Raw genomic sequence first — 22,269 nt, forward strand, 5'->3', positions numbered from 1 at the left:
AGCAAAAAACTGAAATATCACATTTACAATAAGTATTCAGACCCTTTTACTCAGTACTTTGTTGAAGCACCTTTGGCAGCGATTACAGCCTTGAGTCTTGGGTATGACGCTACAAGCTTGGTACACCTGTATTTGTGGAGTTTCTCCCATTCTTCTCTGCAGATCCTCTCAGGCTCTATCAGGTTGGATGGGAAGCGTCGCTGCACAGCTACTTTCAGGTTTCTCTAGAGATGTTTGATCGGGTTCAAGTCTGGGCTCTGGCTGGGTCAGTCAAGGACATTCAGAGACTTGTCCGAAGCCACTCCTGCGTTGTGTTGGCTGTGTGCTTAGGGTCGTTGTCCTGTTGGAAGATGAACCTTCGCCCCAGTCTGAGATCCGGAGCACTCTGGAGAAGGAATTCATCAATTCATCAATTCATCTCTGTACTTTGCTCCGTTCATCTTTCCCTCGATCCTGACTATTCTCCCAGTCCCTGCTGCTGAAAAACTTCCCCACAGCATGAGGCAGCCACCACCATGCTTCAGCTTCGGGATGGTGCCTGGATTTCTCCAGATGTGACGCTTGGCATTCAGGCCAAAGAGTTCAATCTTGGTTTCATGAGAACAGAGAATCTTGTTTCTCGTGGTCTGAGAATCTTTATGTGCCTTTTGGCAAAACTCCAAGCAGACTGTCAAGGGCTTTTTACTGAGGAGTGGCTTCTGTCTGGCCAGTCTACCATAAAGGCCTGATTGGTGGAGTGCTGCAGAGATGGTTGTTCTTCTGGAAGATTCTCCCATCTGCATAGAGGAACTCTGGAGCTCTGTCAGAGTGACAATCAGTTTCTTGATCACCTCCTTGACCAAGGCCCTTCTCCCCCGATTGCTCAGTTTGGCCAGGTGGCCATCTCTAGAAAGAGTCTTGGTGGTTCCAAACTTCTTCCATTTAAGAATAAAGGAGGCCACTGTGTTCTTGGGGACCTTAAATGCTACATAAATGTTTTGGTACCCTTCCCCAGATCTGTGCCTCGATACAATCCTGTCTCGGAGCTCTACAGACAATTCCTTCGACCTCATGGCTTGGTTTTTGCTCTGACATGCACTGTCAACTGTGGGACCTTATATAGACAGGTGTGTACCTTTCCAAATCATGTCCAGTCAATTGAATTTACCACAAGTGGACTCCAATCATGTTGTAGAAAACATCTCAAGGATGATCAATGGAAACAGGATGCACCTGAGCTCAATTTAGTTTATCATAGGGGTCTGAATACTTATGTAAATAAGGTATTTCTGTTTTTTTTTTTTACAGTTTAATACATTTACAAAAATAAAATTAAAAACTGTTTTCGCTTTGTCATTATGGGGTATTGTGATGTCATTATGGGGTATTGTGATGTCATTATGGGGTATTGTGATGTCATTATGGGGTATTGTGATGTCATTATGGGGTATTGTGATGTCATTATGGGGTATTGTGATGTCATTATGGGGTATTGTGTGTAGATTGTGGGGCGGCAGGGTAGCCTAGTGGTTAGAGCGTTGGACTAGTAACCGGAAGGTTGTGAGTTCAAACCCCCGAGCTTGAACAGGCAGTTAACCCACTGTTCCCAGGCCGTCATTGAAAATAAGAATGTGTTCTTAACTGACTTGCCTGGTTAAATAAAGGTAAAACAAACAAACATTGTGGAGGTTTAAAAAAAAATCTATTTTAGAATAAGTCAAGGGGTCTGAATACTTTCCAAAGGCACTGTGTATTCCAGTGAGTCTGGAGAGAAAATTCTAATAGAAGACACATTGTATTTAAAGGGTTGGCTTTAGATAAAAGTACTGAAACCCCCATTGAAGGAAAACTCCATGAGGAAGTATGTTGGGCCAGCAAGTGGGAGGGGTTTCAGCGGTTTAATTCAATTCATTCAGTGCGTGCAAGGGAACCATGCCTGCACATCCTGTTAAGCACCTGTATACGGTAGGTCTGAATACCAACTACTGAGAAGTGCTGAGATCAACAGGAGTAGATTTCCTCAGTCTGAATACCAACTACTGAGAAGTGCTGAGATCAACAGGAATAGATTTCCTCAGTCTGAATACCAACTACTGAGAAGTGCTTAAATCAACAGGAGTAGATTTCCTCAGTCTGAATCGGCCCCAGATGACTGACATGTTGTGTTCTATGTCCTCCAGATGACTGACATGTTGTGTTCTATGTCCTCCAGATGACTGACATGTTGTGTTCTATGTCCTCCAGATGACTGACATGTTGTGTTCTATGTCCTCCAGATGACTGACATGTTGTGTTCTATGTCCTCCAGATGACTGACATGTTGTGTTCTATGTCCTCTAGATGACTGACATGTTGTGTTCTATGTCCTCTAGATGATTGACATGTTGTGTTCTATGTCCTCTAGATGACTGACATGTTGTGTTCTATGTCCTCCAGATGACTGACATGTTGTGTTCTATGTCCTCTAGATGACTGACATGTTGTGTTCTATGTCCTCTAGATGATTGACATGTTGTGTTCTATGTCCTCTAGATGACTGACATGTTGTGTTCTATGTCCTCCAGATGACTGACATGGTGTGTTCTATGTCCTCTAGATGACTGACATGTTGTGTTCTATGTCCTCTAGATGACTGACATGTTGTGTTCTATGTCCTCTAGATGACTGACATGTTGTGTTCTATGTCCTCTAGATGATTGACATGTTGTGTTCTATGTCCTCTAGATGACTGACATGTTGTGTTCTATGTCCTCTAGATGACTGACATGTTGTGTTCTATGTCCTCTAGATGACTGACATGTTGTGTTCTATGTCCTCTAGATGACTGACATGTTGTGTTCTATGTCCATGTTGTGTTCTATGTCCTCCAGATGACTGACATGTTGTGTTCTACGTCCTCTAGATGACTGACATGTTGTGTTCTATGTCCATGTTGTGTTCTATGTCCTCCAGATGATTGACATGTTGTGTTCTATGTCCTCCAGATGATTGACATGTTGTGTTCTATGTCCTCTAGATGATTGACATGTTGTGTTCTATGTCCTCCAGATGATTGACATGTTGTGTTCTATGTCCTCTAGATGATTGACATGTTGGGTTCTATGTCCATGTTGTGTTCTATGTCCTCCAGATGATTGACATGTTGTGTTCTATGTCCTCCAGATGATTGACATGTTGTGTTCTATGTCCTCCAGATGATTGACATGTTGTGTTCTATGTCCTCTAGATGACTGACATGTTGTGTTCTATGTCCTCTAGATGACTGACATGTTGTGTTCTATGTCCTCTAGATGACTGACATGTTGTGTTCTATGTCCTCCAGATGATGGACATGTTGTGTTCTATGTCCTCCAGATGACTGACATGTTGTGTTCTATGTCCATGTTGTGTTCTATGTCCTCCAGATGACTGACATGTTGTGTTCTATGTCCTCCAGATGACTGACATGTTGTGTTCTATGTCCTCCAGATGACTGACATGTTGTGTTCTATGTCCTCCAGATGACTGACGTGTTGTGTTCTATGTCCTCCAGATGACTGACGTGTTGTGTTCTATGTCCATGTTGTTTTCTATGTCCATGTTGTGTTCTATGTCCTCTAGATGACTGACATGTTGGGTTCTATGTCCATGTTGTGTTCTATGTCCTCTAGATGACTGACATGTTGTGTTCTATGTCCTCTAGATGACTGACATGTTGTGTTCTATGTCCTCTAGATGACTGACATGTTGTGTTCTATGTCCTCTAGATGACTGACATGTTGGGTTCTATGTCCATGTTGTGTTCTATGTCCTCCAGATGACTGACATGTTGTGTTCTATGTCCGTGTTGGGTTCTATGTCCTCCAGATGACTGACATGTTGTGTTCTATGTCCTCCAGATGACTGACATGTTGTGTTCTATGTCCTCTAGATGACTGACATGTTGTGTTCTATGTCCTCCAGATGACTGACATGTTGGGTTCTATGTCCTCCAGATGATTGACATGTTGTACTTCGTGGTGATCATGCTGGTGGTGTTGATGAGTTTCGGCGTGGCGCGGCAGGCCATCCTGCACCCTGATGAGATCCCAACATGGCGTCTGGCCAGGAACATCTTCTACATGCCTTACTGGATGATCTATGGGGAAGTGTTCGCTGACTCCATAGACCGTAAGAGTAGCATTAATAGTAAGATTCTGTTTCCTGTTTCATGGGCGGATGATCAATTCAATCCTAATCCCATGATGGTTGTGATGGTGGTGTGTTGTCGTAGTCTCAATCCCAAACCTTGTGTTCTGGTCCTAATCTCTGTAGTCTCAATCCCAGTGGAACAAACCTGGTGTTCTGGTCCTAATCTCTGTAGTCTCAATCCCAGTGGAACAAACCTGGTGTTCTGGTCTTAATCTCTGTAGTCTCAATCACAGTGGAACAAACCCTATGTTCTGGTCCTAATCTCTGTAGTCTCGATCCCAGTGGAACAAACCTTGTGTTCTGGTCCTAATCTCTGTAGTCTCAATCCCAGTGGAACAAACCTGGTGTTCTGGTCCTAATCTCTGTAGTCTCAATCCCAGTGGAACAAACCTTGTGTTCTGGTCCTAATCTCTGTAGTCTCAATCCCAGTGGAACAAACCTTGTGTTCTGGTCCTAATCTCTGTAGTGTCATTCCTAGTGGAACAAACCTGGTGTTCTGGTCCTAATCTCTGTAGTCTCGATCCCAGTGGAACAAACCTTGTGTTCTGGTCCTAATCTCTGTAGTCTCAAACCCAGTGTGAACAAACCTGGTGTTGGTCTGGTCTGGTCTGTGTGTGTGTGTGTGTGTGTGTGTGTGTGTGTGTGTGTGTGTGTGTGTGTGTGTGTGTGTGTGTGTGTGTGTGTGTGTGTGTGTGTGTGTGTGTGTGTGGTCCTTTACTTCCTCTGCTGGTTGACTAACCCAATAACACTCATTTTAATTCCTAATGATATAACCTTGGTCACTAACCCAATAACACTCATTTTAATTCCTAATGATATAACCTTGGTCACTAACCCAATAACACTCATTTTAATTCCTAATGATATAACCTTGGTCACTAACCCAATAACACTCATTTTAATTCCTAATGATATAACCTGTGTCACTAACCCAATAACACTCATTTTAATTCATAATGATATAACCTTGGTCACTAACACAGTTTAATTCCTAGTGATATAACCTTGGTCACTAACACAGTTTAATTGATATGATATAACCTTGGTTACTGACACAGTTTAATTCCTAGTGATATAACCTTGGTCACTAACACAGTTTAATTCCTAGTGATATAACCTTGGTTACTGACCCAGTTTAATTCCTAATGATATAACCTTGGTCACTGACACAGTTTAATTCCTAGTGATATAACCTTGGTCACTGACACAGTTTAATTCCTAGTGATATAACCTTGGTCACTGACACAGTTTAATTCCTAGTGATATAACCTTGGTCACTGACACAGTTTAATTCCTAGTGATATAACCTTGGTCACTGACACAGTTTAATTCCTAGTGATATAACCTTGGTCACTGACACAGTTTAATTCCTAGTGATATAACCTTGGTCACTGACACAGTTTAATTCCTAGTGATATAACCTTGGTCACTGACACAGTTTAATTCCTAGTGATATAACCTTGGTCACTGACACAGTTTAATTCCTAGTGATATAACCTTGGTCACTGACACAGTTTAATTCCTAGTGATATAACCTTGGTCACTGACACAGTTTAATTCCTAGTGATATAACCTTGGTCACTGACACAGTTTAATTCCTAGTGATATAACCTTGGTCACTGACACAGTTTAATTCCTAGTGATATAACCTTGGTCACTGACAAAGTTTAATTCCTAGTGATATAACCTTGGTCACTAACACAGTTTAATTACAATAATTAATTACTATAATAATATAATATAACCCACTATAGTAATATAATATAACCCACTATAATAATATAATATAACCCACTATAGTAATATAATATAACCCACTATAATAATATAATATAACCCACTATAATAATATAATATAACCCACTATAGTAATATAATATAACCCACTATAATAATATAATATAACCCACTATAGTAATATAATATAACCCACTATAATAATATAATATAACCCACTATAATAATATAATATAACCCACTATATTAATATAATATAACCCACTATAATAATATAATATAACCCACTATAATAATATAATATAACCCACTATAATAATATAATATAACCCACTATAATAATATAATATAACCCACTATAATAATATAATATAATCCACTATAATAATATAATATAACCCACTATAATAATATAATATAACCCACTATAATAATATAATATAACCCACTATAATAATATAATATAACCCACTATAGTAATATAATATAACCCACTATAATAATATAATATAACCCACTATAATAATATAATATAACCCACTATAGTAATATAATATAACCCACTATAATAATATAATATAACCCACTATAGTAATATAATATAACCCACTATAATAATATAATATAACCCACTATAATAATATAATATAACCCACTATATTAATATAATATAACCCACTATAATAATATAATATAACCCACTATAATAATATAATATAACCCACTATAATAATATAATATAACCCACTATAATAATATAATATAACCCACTATAATAATATAATATAATCCACTATAATAATATAATATAACCCACTATAATAATATAATATAACCCACTATAATAATATAATATAACCCACTATAATAATATAATATAACCCACTATAATAATATAATATAACCCACTATAATAATATAATATAACCCACTATAATAATATAATATAACCCACTATAATAATATAATATAACCCACTATAATAATATAATATAACCCACTATAATAATATAATATAACCCACTATAATAATATAATATAACCCACTATAATAATATAATATAACCCACTATAATAATATATTATAACCCACTGTAATAATATAATATAACCCACTATAATAATATAATATAACCCACTATAATAATATAAGAGACAGGTGACAGTGTGTTGGTGACAGTATGTTGGTGACAGGTGACAGTGTGTTGGAGACAGGTGACAGTGTGTTGGTGACAGGTGACAGTGTGTTGGTGACAGTGTGTTCGTGGTAGTGTGTTGGAGGCAGGTGACAGTGTGTTGGAGACAGGTGACAGTGTGTTGGAGACAGTGTGTTGGTGACATTGTGTTGGTGGTAGTGTGTTGGAGACAGGTGACAGTGTGTTGGAGACAGGTGACAGTGTGTTGGAGACAGTGTGTTGGTGACAGTGTGTTGGTGGTAGTGTGTTGGAGACAGGTGACAGTGTGTTGGAGACAGGTGACAGTGTGTTGGTGACAGGTGACAGTGTGTTGGTGACAGTGTGTTGGTGGTAGTGTGTTGGAGACAGGTGACAGTGTGTTGGAGACAGGTGACAGTGTGTTGGAGACAGTGTGTTGGTGACAGTGTGTTGGTGGTAGTGTGTTGGAGACAGGTGACAGTGTGTTGGAGACAGGTGACAGTGTGTTGGAGACAGTGAGTTGGTGACAGTGTGTTTGTGACAGTGTGTTGGAGACAGGTGACAGTGTGTTGGTGACAGGTGACAGTGTGTTGGAGACAGTGTGTTGGTGACAGTGTTTTGGTGACAGGTGACAGTGTGTTGGTGATAGTGTGATGGTGACAGTGTGTTGGTGATAGTGTGTTGGAGACAGTGTGTTGGTGACAGTGTGACCTGTCACCAACACACTGTCACCAACACACTGTCTCCAACACACTGTCACCTGTCACCAACACACTGTCACCTGTCTCCAACACTGTCACCAACACACTGTCACCAACACACTGATAGTGTGTTGGTGATAGTGTGTTGTGATAGTGTGTTGGTGACAGTGTGTTGGTGACAGTGTTGGAGACAGGTGACAGCGTGTCGGTGACAGGTGACAGTGTATTGGAGACAGTGTGTTGGTGACAGTGTGTTGGTGACAGGTGACAGTGTGTTGGTGACAGGTGACAGTGTGTTGGAGACAGTGTGTTGGTGACAGTGTGTTGGAGACAGTGTGTTGGTGACAGTGTTTTGGAGACAGTGTGTTGGTGACAGGTGACAGTGTGTTGGAGACAGGTGAGAGTGTGTTGGTGACAGTGTGTTGGTGACAGTGTGTTGGTGGCAGTGTGTTGGAGACAGGAGACAGTGTGTTGGTGACAGGTGACAGTGTGTTGATGACAGGTGACAGTGTGTTGGTGACAGTGTGTTGGTGACAGTGTGTTGGTGACAGTGTGTAATGGACTCATAATGATTTGATTGGTCACATGCATCCACTGAGTTAAATCAATTGGACTAAAATGAAAGACTTTAAGGACAGGTTTATTTAAAATGGTAAAGTATTTAAAATGGTAAAGTATTTAAAATGGTATATTATTTAAAATAGTAAAGTATTTAAAATGGTAAAGTATTTAAAATGGTATAGTATTTATAATGGTATAGTATTTAAAATGGTATAGTATTTAAAATGGTATATTATTTAAAATTGTAAAGTATTTAAAATGGTATAGTATTTAAAATGGTATAGTATTTATAATGGTATAGTATTTAAAATGGTATAGTATTTAAAATGGTATAGTTTTTAAAATGGTAAAGTCCTCCATGAGTTATTACTAACATTAAAACTAACTCTCCATGTATTGTTTGTGTAAGTAAAATGACCAATGATACATATAGATTTATCCTTAATAAGTGATCCCACTAACAAGAAAGTGTGTTGTTTCTCTTAACAAATGGAAAAGGATTGGTCCTCTTTTTTCCAGTGATCATCTGCCTGCTAGAGATACTGGGTGGTATTCCAAAGTGCACCCTATTCCCTATGTAGTGCACTCTTTTGACCAGAGGCAATGAGGGAATAGGGGGCCCCTTTGGGATGACGTCACTGCTTCAGATAGCAAGAGGTGTTGTGGTTTTAGTCTCTGCCCAGAGGAAGACAAACCAGTCCGCATGGAAGAGTCGAATCCCATTTTCATAACTCTACAATCCAAACAACCCATTAAAAAACTCTATAGACGGTATAGACACAACAACATCATCCAGAGATCAGACACCAATCCATTATAAAACTCTATAGACGGTATAGACACAACAACATCGTCCAGAGATCAGACACCAATCCATTATAAAACTCTATAGACGGTATAGACACAACAACATCGACCAGAGATCAGACACCAATCCATTATAAAACTATATAGACAGTATAGACACAACAACATCGACCAGAGATCAGACACCAATCCATTATAAAACTCTATAGACGGTATAGACACAACAACATCGTCCAGAGATCAGACACCAATCCATTATAAAACTCTATAGACGGTATAGACACAACAACATCGACCAGGGATCAGACACCAATCCACTATAAAACTATATAGACAGTATAGACACAGCAACATCATCCAGAGATCAGACACCAATCCATTATAAAACGGTATAGACCCAACAACATCATCCAGAGATCAGACACCAATCCATTATAAAACTCTATAGACGGTATAGACACAACAACATTGTTCAGAGATCAGACACCAATCCATTATAAAACTCTATAGACGGAACAGGCACAACAACATCATCCAGAGATCAGACACCAATCCATTATAAAACTCTATAGACGGTATAGACACAACAACATCATCCAGAGATCAGACACCAATCCATTATAAAACTCTATAGACGGTATAGACACAACAACATCATCCAGAGATCAGACATCAAACCATTATTAAACTCTATAGACGTATAGACACAACAACATCATCCAGAGATCAGACACCAATCCATTATTAAACTCTATAGACGGTATAGACACAACAACATCATCCAGAGATCAGACACCAACCCATTATAAAACTCTATAGACACAACAACATCATCCAGAGATCAGACACCAATCCATTATAAAACTATAGACGGTATAGACACAACAACATCATCCAGAGATCAGACACCAACCCATTATAAAACTCTATAGACACAACAACATCATCCAGAGATCAGATACCAATCCATTATAAAACTCTATAGACGGTATAGACACAACAACATCGACCAGAGATCAGACACCAATCCATTATAAAACTCTATAGACGGTATAGACACAACAACATCGATCAGAGATCAGACACCAATCCATTATAAAACTCTATAGACGGTATAGACACAACAACATCATCCAGAGATCAGACACCAATCCATTATAAAACTCTATAGACACAACAACATCATCCAGAGATCAGACACCAATCCATTATAAAACGCTATAGACACAACAACATCATCCAGAGATCAGACACCAATCCATTATAAAACTCTATAGACGGTATAGACACAGCAACATCATCCAGAGATCAGACACCAATCCATTATAAAACTCTATAGACGGTATAGACCCAACAACATCATCCAGAGATCAGACACCAATCCATTATAAAACTCTATAGACGGTATAGACACAACAACATCGTCCAGAGATCAGACACCAATCCATTATAAAACTCTATAGACGGAACAGGCACAACAACATCATCCAGAGATCAGACACCAATCCATTATAAAACTCCATAGACGGTATAGACACAACAACATCATCCAGAGATCAGACACCAATCCATTATAAAACTCTATAGACGGTATAGACACAACAACATCATCCAGAGATCAGACACCAATCCATTATTAAACTCTATAGACGGTATAGACACAACAACATCATCCAGAGATCAGACACCAACCCATTATAAAACTCTATAGACACAACAATATCATCCAGAGATCAGACACCAATCCATTATAAAACTCTATAGACGGTATAGACACAACAACATCATCCAGAGATCAGACACCAATCCATTATAAAACTCTATAGACGGTATAGACACAACAACATCATCCAGAGATCAGACACCAATCCATTATTAAACTCTATAGACGGTATAGACACAACAACATCATCCAGAGATCAGACACCAACCCATTATAAAACTCTATAGACACAACAACATCATCCAGAGATCAGACACCAATCCATTATAAAACTCTATAGACGGTATAGACACAACAACATCGATCAGAGATCAGACACCAATCCATTATAAAACTCTATAGACGGTATAGACACAACAACATCATCCAGAGATCAGACACCAATCCATTATAAAACTCTATAGACACAACAACATCATCCAGAGATCAGACACCAATCCATTATAAAACGCTATAGACACAACAACATCATCCAGAGATCAGACACCAATCCATTATAAAACTCTATAGACGGTATAGACACAGCAACATCATCCAGAGATCAGACACCAATCCATTATAAAACTCTATAGACGGTATAGACCCAACAACATCATCCAGAGATCAGACACCAATCCATTATAAAACTCTATAGACGGTATAGACACAACAACATCGTCCAGAGATCAGACACCAATCCATTATAAAACTCTATAGACGGAACAGGCACAACAACATCATCCAGAGATCAGACACCAATCCATTATAAAACTCCATAGACGGTATAGACACAACAACATCATCCAGAGATCAGACACCAATCCATTATAAAACTCTATAGACGGTATAGACACAACAACATCATCCAGAGATCAGACACCAATCCATTATTAAACTCTATAGACGGTATAGACACAACAACATCATCCAGAGATCAGACACCAACCCATTATAAAACTCTATAGACACAACAATATCATCCAGAGATCAGACACCAATCCATTATAAAACTCTATAGACGGTATAGACACAACAACATCATCCAGAGATCAGACACCAATCCATTATAAAACTCTATAGACGGTATAGACACAACAACATCATCCAGAGATCAGACACCAATCCATTATTAAACTCTATAGACGGTATAGACACAACAACATCATCCAGAGATCAGACACCAACCCATTATAAAACTCTATAGACACAACAACATCATCCAGAGATCAGACACCAATCCATTATAAAACTATAGACAGTATAGACACAACAACATCATCCAGAGATCAGACACCAACCCATTATAAAACTCTATAGACACAACAACATCATCCAGAGATCAGACACCAATCCATTATAAAACTCTATAGACGGTATAGACACAACAACATCATTCAGAGATCAGACACCAATCCATTATAAAACTCTACAGACGGTATAGACACAACAACATCGACCAGAGATCAGACACCAATCCATTATAAAACTCTTTAGACGGTATAGACACAACAACATCATCCAGAGATCAGACACCAACCCATTATAAAACTCTATAGACACAACAACATCATCCAGAGATCAGATACCAATCCATTATAAAACTCTATAGACGGTATAGACACAACAACATCGATCAGAGATCAGACACCAATCCATTATAAAACTCTATAGACGGTATAGCCACAACAACATCATCCAGAGATCAGACACCAATCCATTATAAAACTCTATAGACACAACAACATCATCCAGAGATCAGACACCAATCCATTATAAAACGCTATAGACACAACAACATCATCCAGAGGTCAGACACCAATCCATTATAAAACTCTATAGACGGTATAGACACAGCAACATCATCCAGAGATCAGACACCAATCCATTATAAAACTATATAGATGGTATAGACCCAACAACATCATCCAGAGATCAGACACCAATCCATTATAAAACGCTATAGACACAACAACATCATCCAGAGATCAGACACCAATCCATTATAAAACTCTATAGACGGTATAGACACAGCAACATCATCCAGAGATCAGACACCAATCCATTATAAAACTCTATAGATGGTATAGACCCAACAACATCATCCAGAGATCAGACACCAATCCATTATTAAACTCTATAGACGGTATAGACACAACAACATCATCCAGAGATCAGACACCAACCCATTATAAAACTCTATAGACACAACAACATCATCCAGAGATCAGACACCAATCCATTATAAAACTATAGACGGTATAGACACAACAACATCATCCAGAGATCAGACACCAACCCATTATAAAACTCTATAGACACAACAACATCATCCAGAGATCAGACACCAATCCATTATAAAACTCTATAGACGGTATAGACACAACAACATCATTCAGAGATCAGACACCAATCCATTATAAAACTCTACAGACGGTATAGACACAACAACATCGACCAGAGATCAGACACCAATCCATTATAAAACTCTTTAGACGGTATAGACACAACAACATCATCCAGAGATCAGACACCAACCCATTATAAAACTCTATAGACACAACAACATCATCCAGAGATCAGATACCAATCCATTATAAAACTCTATAGACGGTATAGACACAACAACATCGACCAGAGATCAGACACCAATCCATTATAAAACTCTATAGACGGTATAGACACAACAACATCGATCAGAGATCAGACACCAATCCATTATAAAACTCTATAGACGGTATAGACACAACAACATCATCCAGAGATCAGACACCAATCCATTATAAAACTCTATAGACACAACAACATCATCCAGAGATCAGACACCAATCCATTATAAAACGCTATAGACACAACAACATCATCCAGAGATCAGACACCAATCCATTATAAAACTCTATAGACGGTATAGACACAGCAACATCATCCAGAGATCAGACACCAATCCATTATAAAACTCTATAGACGGTATAGACACAACAACATCGTCCAGAGATCAGACACCAATCCATTATAAAACTCTATAGACGGAACAGGCACAACAACATCATCCAGAGATCAGACACCAATCCATTATAAAACTCCATAGACGGTATAGACACAACAACATCATCCAGAGATCAGACACCAATCCATTATAAAACTCTATAGACGGTATAGACACAACAACATCATCCAGAGATCAGACACCAATCCATTATTAAACTCTATAGACGGTATAGACACAACAACATCATCCAGAGATCAGACACCAACCCATTATAAAACTCTATAGACACAACAACATCATCCAGAGATCAGACACCAATCCATTATAAAACTCTATAGACGGTATAGACACAACAACATCATCCAGAGATCAGACACCAATCCATTATAAAACTCTATAGACGGTATAGACACAACAACATCATCCAGAGATCAGACACCAATCCATTATTAAACTCTATAGACGGTATAGACACAACAACATCATCCAGAGATCAGACACCAACCCATTATAAAACTCTATAGACACAACAACATCATCCAGAGATCAGACACCAATCCATTATAAAACTATAGACAGTATAGACACAACAACATCATCCAGAGATCAGACACCAACCCATTATAAAACTCTATAGACACAACAACATCATCCAGAGATCAGACACCAATCCATTATAAAACTCTATAGACGGTATAGACACAACAACATCATTCAGAGATCAGACACCAATCCATTATAAAACTCTACAGACGGTATAGACACAACAACATCGACCAGAGATCAGACACCAATCCATTATAAAACTCTTTAGACGGTATAGACACAACAAAATCATCCAGAGATCAGACACCAACCCATTATAAAACTCTATAGACACAACAACATCATCCAGAGATCAGATACCAATCCATTATAAAACTCTATAGACGGTATAGACACAACAACATCGACCAGAGATCAGACACCAATCCATTATAAAACTCTATAGACGGTATAGACACAACAACATCGATCAGAGATCAGACACCAATCCATTATAAAACTCTATAGACGGTATAGACACAACAACATCATCCAGAGATCAGACACCAATCCATTATAAAACTCTATAGACACAACAACATCATCCAGAGATCAGACACCAATCCATTATAAAACGCTATAGACACAACAACATCATCCAGAGATCAGACACCAATCCATTATAAAACTCTATAGACGGTATAGACACAGCAACATCATCCAGAGATCAGACACCAATCCATTATAAAACTCTATAGACGGTATAGACACAACAACATCGTCCAGAGATCAGACACCAATCCATTATAAAACTCTATAGACGGAACAGGCACAACAACATCATCCAGAGATCAGACACCAATCCATTATAAAACTCCATAGACTGTATAGACACAACAACATCATCCAGAGATCAGACACCAATCCATTATAAAACTCTATAGACGGTATAGACACAACAACATCATCCAGAGATCAGACACCAATCCATTATTAAACTCTATAGACGGTATAGACACAACAACATCATCCAGAGATCAGACACCAACCCATTATAAAACTCTATAGACACAACAACATCATCCAGAGATCAGACACCAATCCATTATAAAACTCTATAGACGGTATAGACACAACAACATCATCCAGAGATCAGACACCAATCCATTATAAAACTCTATAGACGGTATAGACACAACAACATCATCCAGAGATCAGACACCAATCCATTATTAAACTCTATAGACGGTATAGACACAACAACATCATCCAGAGATCAGACACCAATCCATTATTAAACTCTATAGACGGTATAGACACAACAACATCATCCAGAGATCAGACACCAACCCATTATAAAACTCTATAGACACAACAACATCATCCAGAGATCAGACACCAATCCATTATAAAACTCTATAGACAGTATAGACACAACAACATCATCCAGAGATCAGACACCAATCCATTATAAAACTCTATAGACGGTATAGACACAACAACATCATCCAGAGATCAGACACCAATCCATTATTAAACTCTATAGACGGTATAGACACAACAACATCATCCAGAGATCAGACACCAACCCATTATAAAACTCTATAGACACAACAACATCATCCAGAGATCAGACACCAATCCATTATAAAACTATAGACAGTATAGACACAACAACATCATCCAGAGATCAGACACCAACCCATTATAAAACTCTATAGACACAACAACATCATCCAGAGATCAGACACCAATCCATTATAAAACTCTATAGACGGTATAGACACAACAACATCATTCAGAGATCAGACACCAATCCCATTATAAAACTCTACAGACGGTATAGACACAACAACATCGACCAGAGATCAGACACCAATCCATTATAAAACTCTTTAGACGGTATAGACACAACAACATCATCCAGAGATCAGACACCAACCCATTATAAAACTCTATAGACACAACAACATCATCCAGAGATCAGATACCAATCCATTATAAAACTCTATAGACGGTATAGACACAACAACATCGACCAGAGATCAGACACCAATCCATTATAAAACTCTATAGACGGTATAGACACAACAACATCGATCAGAGATCAGACACCAATCCATTATAAAACTCTATAGACGGTATAGACACAACAACATCATCCAGAGATCAGACACCAATCCATTATAAAACTCTATAGACACAACAACATCATCCAGAGATCAGACACCAATCCATTATAAAACGCTATAGACACAACAACATCATCCAGAGATCAGACACCAATCCATTATAAAACTCTATAGACGGTATAGACACAGCAACATCATCCAGAGATCAGACACCAATCCATTATAAAACTCTATAGACGGTATAGACACAACAACATCGTCCAGAGATCAGACACCAATCCATTATAAAACTCTATAGACGGAACAGGCACAACAACATCATCCAGAGATCAGACACCAATCCATTATAAAACTCCATAGACTGTATAGACACAACAACATCATCCAGAGATCAGACACCAATCCATTATAAAACTCTATAGACGGTATAGACACAACAACATCATCCAGAGATCAGACACCAATCCATTATTAAACTCTATAGACGGTATAGACACAACAACATCATCCAGAGATCAGACACCAACCCATTATAAAACTCTATAGACACAACAACATCATCCAGAGATCAGACACCAATCCATTATAAAACTCTATAGACGGTATAGACACAACAACATCATCCAGAGATCAGACACCAATCCATTATAAAACTCTATAGACGGTATAGACACAACAACATCATCCAGAGATCAGACACCAATCCATTATTAAACTCTATAGACGGTATAGACACAACAACATCATCCAGAGATCAGACACCAACCCATTATAAAACTCTATAGACACAACAACATCATCCAGAGATCAGACACCAATCCATTATAAAACTATAGACAGTATAGACACAACAACATCATCCAGAGATCAGACACCAACCCATTATAAAACTCTATAGACACAACAACATCATCCAGAGATCAGACACCAATCCATTATAAAACTCTATAGACGGTATAGACACAACAACATCATTCAGAGATCAGACACCAATCCATTATAAAACTCTACAGACGGTATAGACACAACAACATCGACCAGAGATCAGACACCAATCCATTATAAAACTATAGACAGTATAGACACAACAACATCATCCAGAGATCAGACACCAACCCATTATAAAACTCTATAGACACAACAACATCATCCAGAGATCAGACACCAATCCATTATAAAACTCTATAGACGGTATAGACACAACAACATCATTCAGAGATCAGACACCAATCCATTATAAAACTCTACAGACGGTATAGACACAACAACATCGACCAGAGATCAGACACCAATCCATTATAAAACTCTTTAGACGGTATAGACACAACAACATCATCCAGAGATCAGACACCAACCCATTATAAAACTCTATAGACACAACAACATCATCCAGAGATCAGATACCAATCCATTATAAAACTCTATAGACGGTATAGACACAACAACATCGACCAGAGATCAGACACCAATCCATTATAAAACTCTATAGACGGTATAGACACAACAACATCGATCAGAGATCAGACACCAATCCATTATAAAACTCTATAGACGGTATAGACACAACAACATCATCCAGAGATCAGACACCAATCCATTATAAAACTCTATAGACACAACAACATCATCCAGAGATCAGACACCAATCCATTATAAAACGCTATAGACACAACAACATCATCCAGAGATCAGACACCAATCCATTATAAAACTCTATAGACGGTATAGACACAGCAACATCATCCAGAGATCAGACACCAATCCATTATAAAACTCTATAGATGGTATAGACCCAACAACATCATCCAGAGATCAGACACCAATCCATTATAAAACGCTATAGACACAACAACATCATCCAGAGATCAGACACCAATCCATTATAAAACTATAGACGGTATAGACACAACAACATCATCCAGAGATCAGACACCAACCCATTATAAAACTCTATAGACACAACAACATCATCCAGAGATCAGACACCAATCCATTATAAAACTCTATAGACGGTATAGACACAACAACATCATTCAGAGATCAGACACCAATCCATTATAAAACTCTACAGACGGTATAGACACAACAACATCGACCAGAGATCAGACACCAATCCATTATAAAACTCTTTAGACGGTATAGACACAACAATATCATCCAGAGATCAGACACCAACCCATTATAAAACTCTATAGACACAACAACATCATCCAGAGATCAGATACCAATCCATTATAAAACTCTATAGACGGTATAGACACAACAACATCGACCAGAGATCAGACACCAATCCATTATAAAACTCTATAGACGGTATAGACACAACAACATCGATCAGAGATCAGACACCAATCCATTATAAAACTCTATAGACGGTATAGACACAACAACATCATCCAGAGATCAGACACCAATCCATTATAAAACTCTATAGACACAACAACATCATCCAGAGATCAGACACCAATCCATTATAAAACGCTATAGACACAACAACATCATCCAGAGATCAGACACCAATCCATTATAAAACTCTATAGACGGTATAGACACAGCAACATCATCCAGAGATCAGACACCAATCCATTATAAAACTCTATAGACGGTATAGACACAACAACATCGTCCAGAGATCAGACACCAATCCATTATAAAACTCTATAGACGGAACAGGCACAACAACATCATCCAGAGATCAGACACCAATCCATTATAAAACTCCATAGACTGTATAGACACAACAACATCATCCAGAGATCAGACACCAATCCATTATAAAACTCTATAGACGGTATAGACACAACAACATCATCCAGAGATCAGACACCAATCCATTATTAAACTCTATAGACGGTATAGACACAACAACATCATCCAGAGATCAGACACCAACCCATTATAAAACTCTATAGACACAACAACATCATCCAGAGATCAGACACCAATCCATTATAAAACTATAGACAGTATAGACACAACAACATCATCCAGAGATCAGACACCAACCCATTATAAAACTCTATAGACACAACAACATCATCCAGAGATCAGACACCAATCCATTATAAAACTCTATAGACGGTATAGACACAACAACATCATTCAGAGATCAGACACCAATCCATTATAAAACTCTATAGACGGTATAGACACAGCAACATCATCCAGAGATCAGACACCAATCCATTATAAAACTCTATAGATGGTATAGACCCAACAACATCATCCAGAGATCAGACACCAATCCATTATAAAACGCTATAGACACAACAACATCATCCAGAGATCAGACACCAATCCATTATAAAACTCTATAGACGGTATAGACACAGCAACATCATCCAGAGATCAGACACCAATCCATTATAAAACTCTATAGATGGTATAGACCCAACAACATCATCCAGAGATCAGACACCAATCCATTATTAAACTCTATAGACGGTATAGACACAACAACATCATCCAGAGATCAGACACCAACCCATTATAAAACTCTATAGACACAACAACATCATCCAGAGATCAGACACCAATTCATTATAAAACTATAGACGGTATAGACACAACAACATCATCCAGAGATCAGACACCAACCCATTATAAAACTCTATAGACACAACAACATCATCCAGAGATCAGACACCAATCCATTATAAAACTCTATAGACGGTATAGACACAACAACATCATTCAGAGATCAGACACCAATCCATTATAAAACTCTACAGACGGTATAGACACAACAACATCGACCAGAGATCAGACACCAATCCATTATAAAACTCTTTAGACGGTATAGACACAACAACATCATCCAGAGATCAGACACCAACCCATTATAAAACTCTATAGACACAACAACATCATCCAGAGATCAGACACCAACCCATTATAAAACTCTATAGACACAACAACATCATCCAGAGATCAGATACCAATCCATTATAAAACTCTATAGACGGTATAGACACAACAACATCATCCAGAGATCAGACACCAATCCATTATAAAACTCTATAGACACAACAACATCATCCAGAGATCAGACACCAATCCATTATAAAACTCTATAGACGGTATAGACACAGCAACATCATCCAGAGATCAGACACCAATCCATTATAAAACTCTATAGATGGTATAGACCCAACAACATCATCCAGAGATCAGACACCAATCCATTATAAAACGCTATAGACACAACAACATCATCCAGAGATCAGACACCAATCCATTATAAAACTCTATAGACGGTATAGACACAGCAACATCATCCAGAGATCAGACACCAATCCATTATAAAACTCTATAGATGGTATAGACCCAACAACATCATCCAGAGATCAGACACCAATCCATTATTAAACTCTATAGACGGTATAGACACAACAACATCATCCAGAGATCAGACACCAACCCATTATAAAACTCTATAGACACAACAACATCATCCAGAGATCAGACACCAATCCATTATAAAACTATAGACGGTATAGACACAACAACATCATCCAGAGATCAGACACCAACCCATTATAAAACTCTATAGACACAACAACATCATCCAGAGATCAGACACCAATCCATTATAAAACTCTATAGACGGTATAGACACAACAACATCATTCAGAGATCAGACACCAATCCATTATAAAACTCTACAGACGGTATAGACACAACAACATCGACCAGAGATCAGACACCAATCCATTATAAAACTCTTTAGACGGTATAGACACAACAACATCATCCAGAGATCAGACACCAACCCATTATAAAACTCTATAGACACAACAACATCATCCAGAGATCAGATACCAATCCATTATAAAACTCTATAGACGGTATAGACACAACAACATCGACCAGAGATCAGACACCAATCCATTATAAAACTCTATAGACGGTATAGACACAACAACATCGATCAGAGATCAGACACCAATCCATTATAAAACTCTATAGACGGTATAGACACAACAACATCATCCAGAGATCAGACACCAATCCATTATAAAACTCTATAGACACAACAACATCATCCAGAGATCAGACACCAATCCATTATAAAACGCTATAGACACAACAACATCATCCAGAGATCAGACACCAATCCATTATAAAACTCTATAGACGGTATAGACACAGCAACATCATCCAGAGATCAGACACCAATCCATTATAAAACTCTATAGACGGAACAGGCACAACAACATCATCCAGAGATCAGACACCAATCCATTATTAAACTCTATAGACGGTATAGACACAACAACATCGACCAGAGATCAGAAACCAATCCATTATTAAACTCTATAGACGGTATAGACACAACAACATCGACCAGAGTTCAGAAACCAATCCATTATTAAACTCTATAGACGGTATAGACACAACAACATCATCCAGAGATCAGACACCAATCCATTATAAAACTCTATAGACGGTATAGACACAACAACATCATTCAGAGATCAGACACCAATCCATTATAAAACTCTACAGACGGTATAGACACAACAACATCGACCAGAGATCAGACACCAATCCATTATAAAACTCTTTAGACGGTATAGACACAACAACATCATCCAGAGATCAGACACCAACCCATTATAAAACTCTATAGACACAACAACATCATCCAGAGATCAGACACCAACCCATTATAAAACTCTATAGACACAACAACATCATCCAGAGATCAGATACCAATCCATTATAAAACTCTATAGACGGTATAGACACAACAACATCATCCAGAGATCAGACACCAATCCATTATAAAACTCTATAGACACAACAACATCAT

General features: G+C 38.2%; 1 protein-coding gene across 1 annotated transcript in view; it reads left to right on the top strand.

The window, feature by feature from the left end:
• LOC116371856 (transient receptor potential cation channel subfamily M member 1-like) overlaps positions 1 to 22,269 on the top strand; it is a 37,220-nt gene that overhangs the window by 3,104 nt on the left and 11,847 nt on the right. The window contains exon 3 of the mRNA XM_031820941.1: positions 3,954 to 4,128. Within this exon, the coding sequence (XP_031676801.1) occupies positions 3,954 to 4,128 (175 nt within the window). The remainder of the gene's footprint in view (positions 1 to 3,953; positions 4,129 to 22,269) is intronic.

Source organism: Oncorhynchus kisutch, unplaced genomic scaffold (genome assembly GCF_002021735.2).
Source record: "Oncorhynchus kisutch isolate 150728-3 unplaced genomic scaffold, Okis_V2 scaffold3757, whole genome shotgun sequence".
Classification (NCBI taxonomy): domain Eukaryota; kingdom Metazoa; phylum Chordata; class Actinopteri; order Salmoniformes; family Salmonidae; genus Oncorhynchus; species Oncorhynchus kisutch.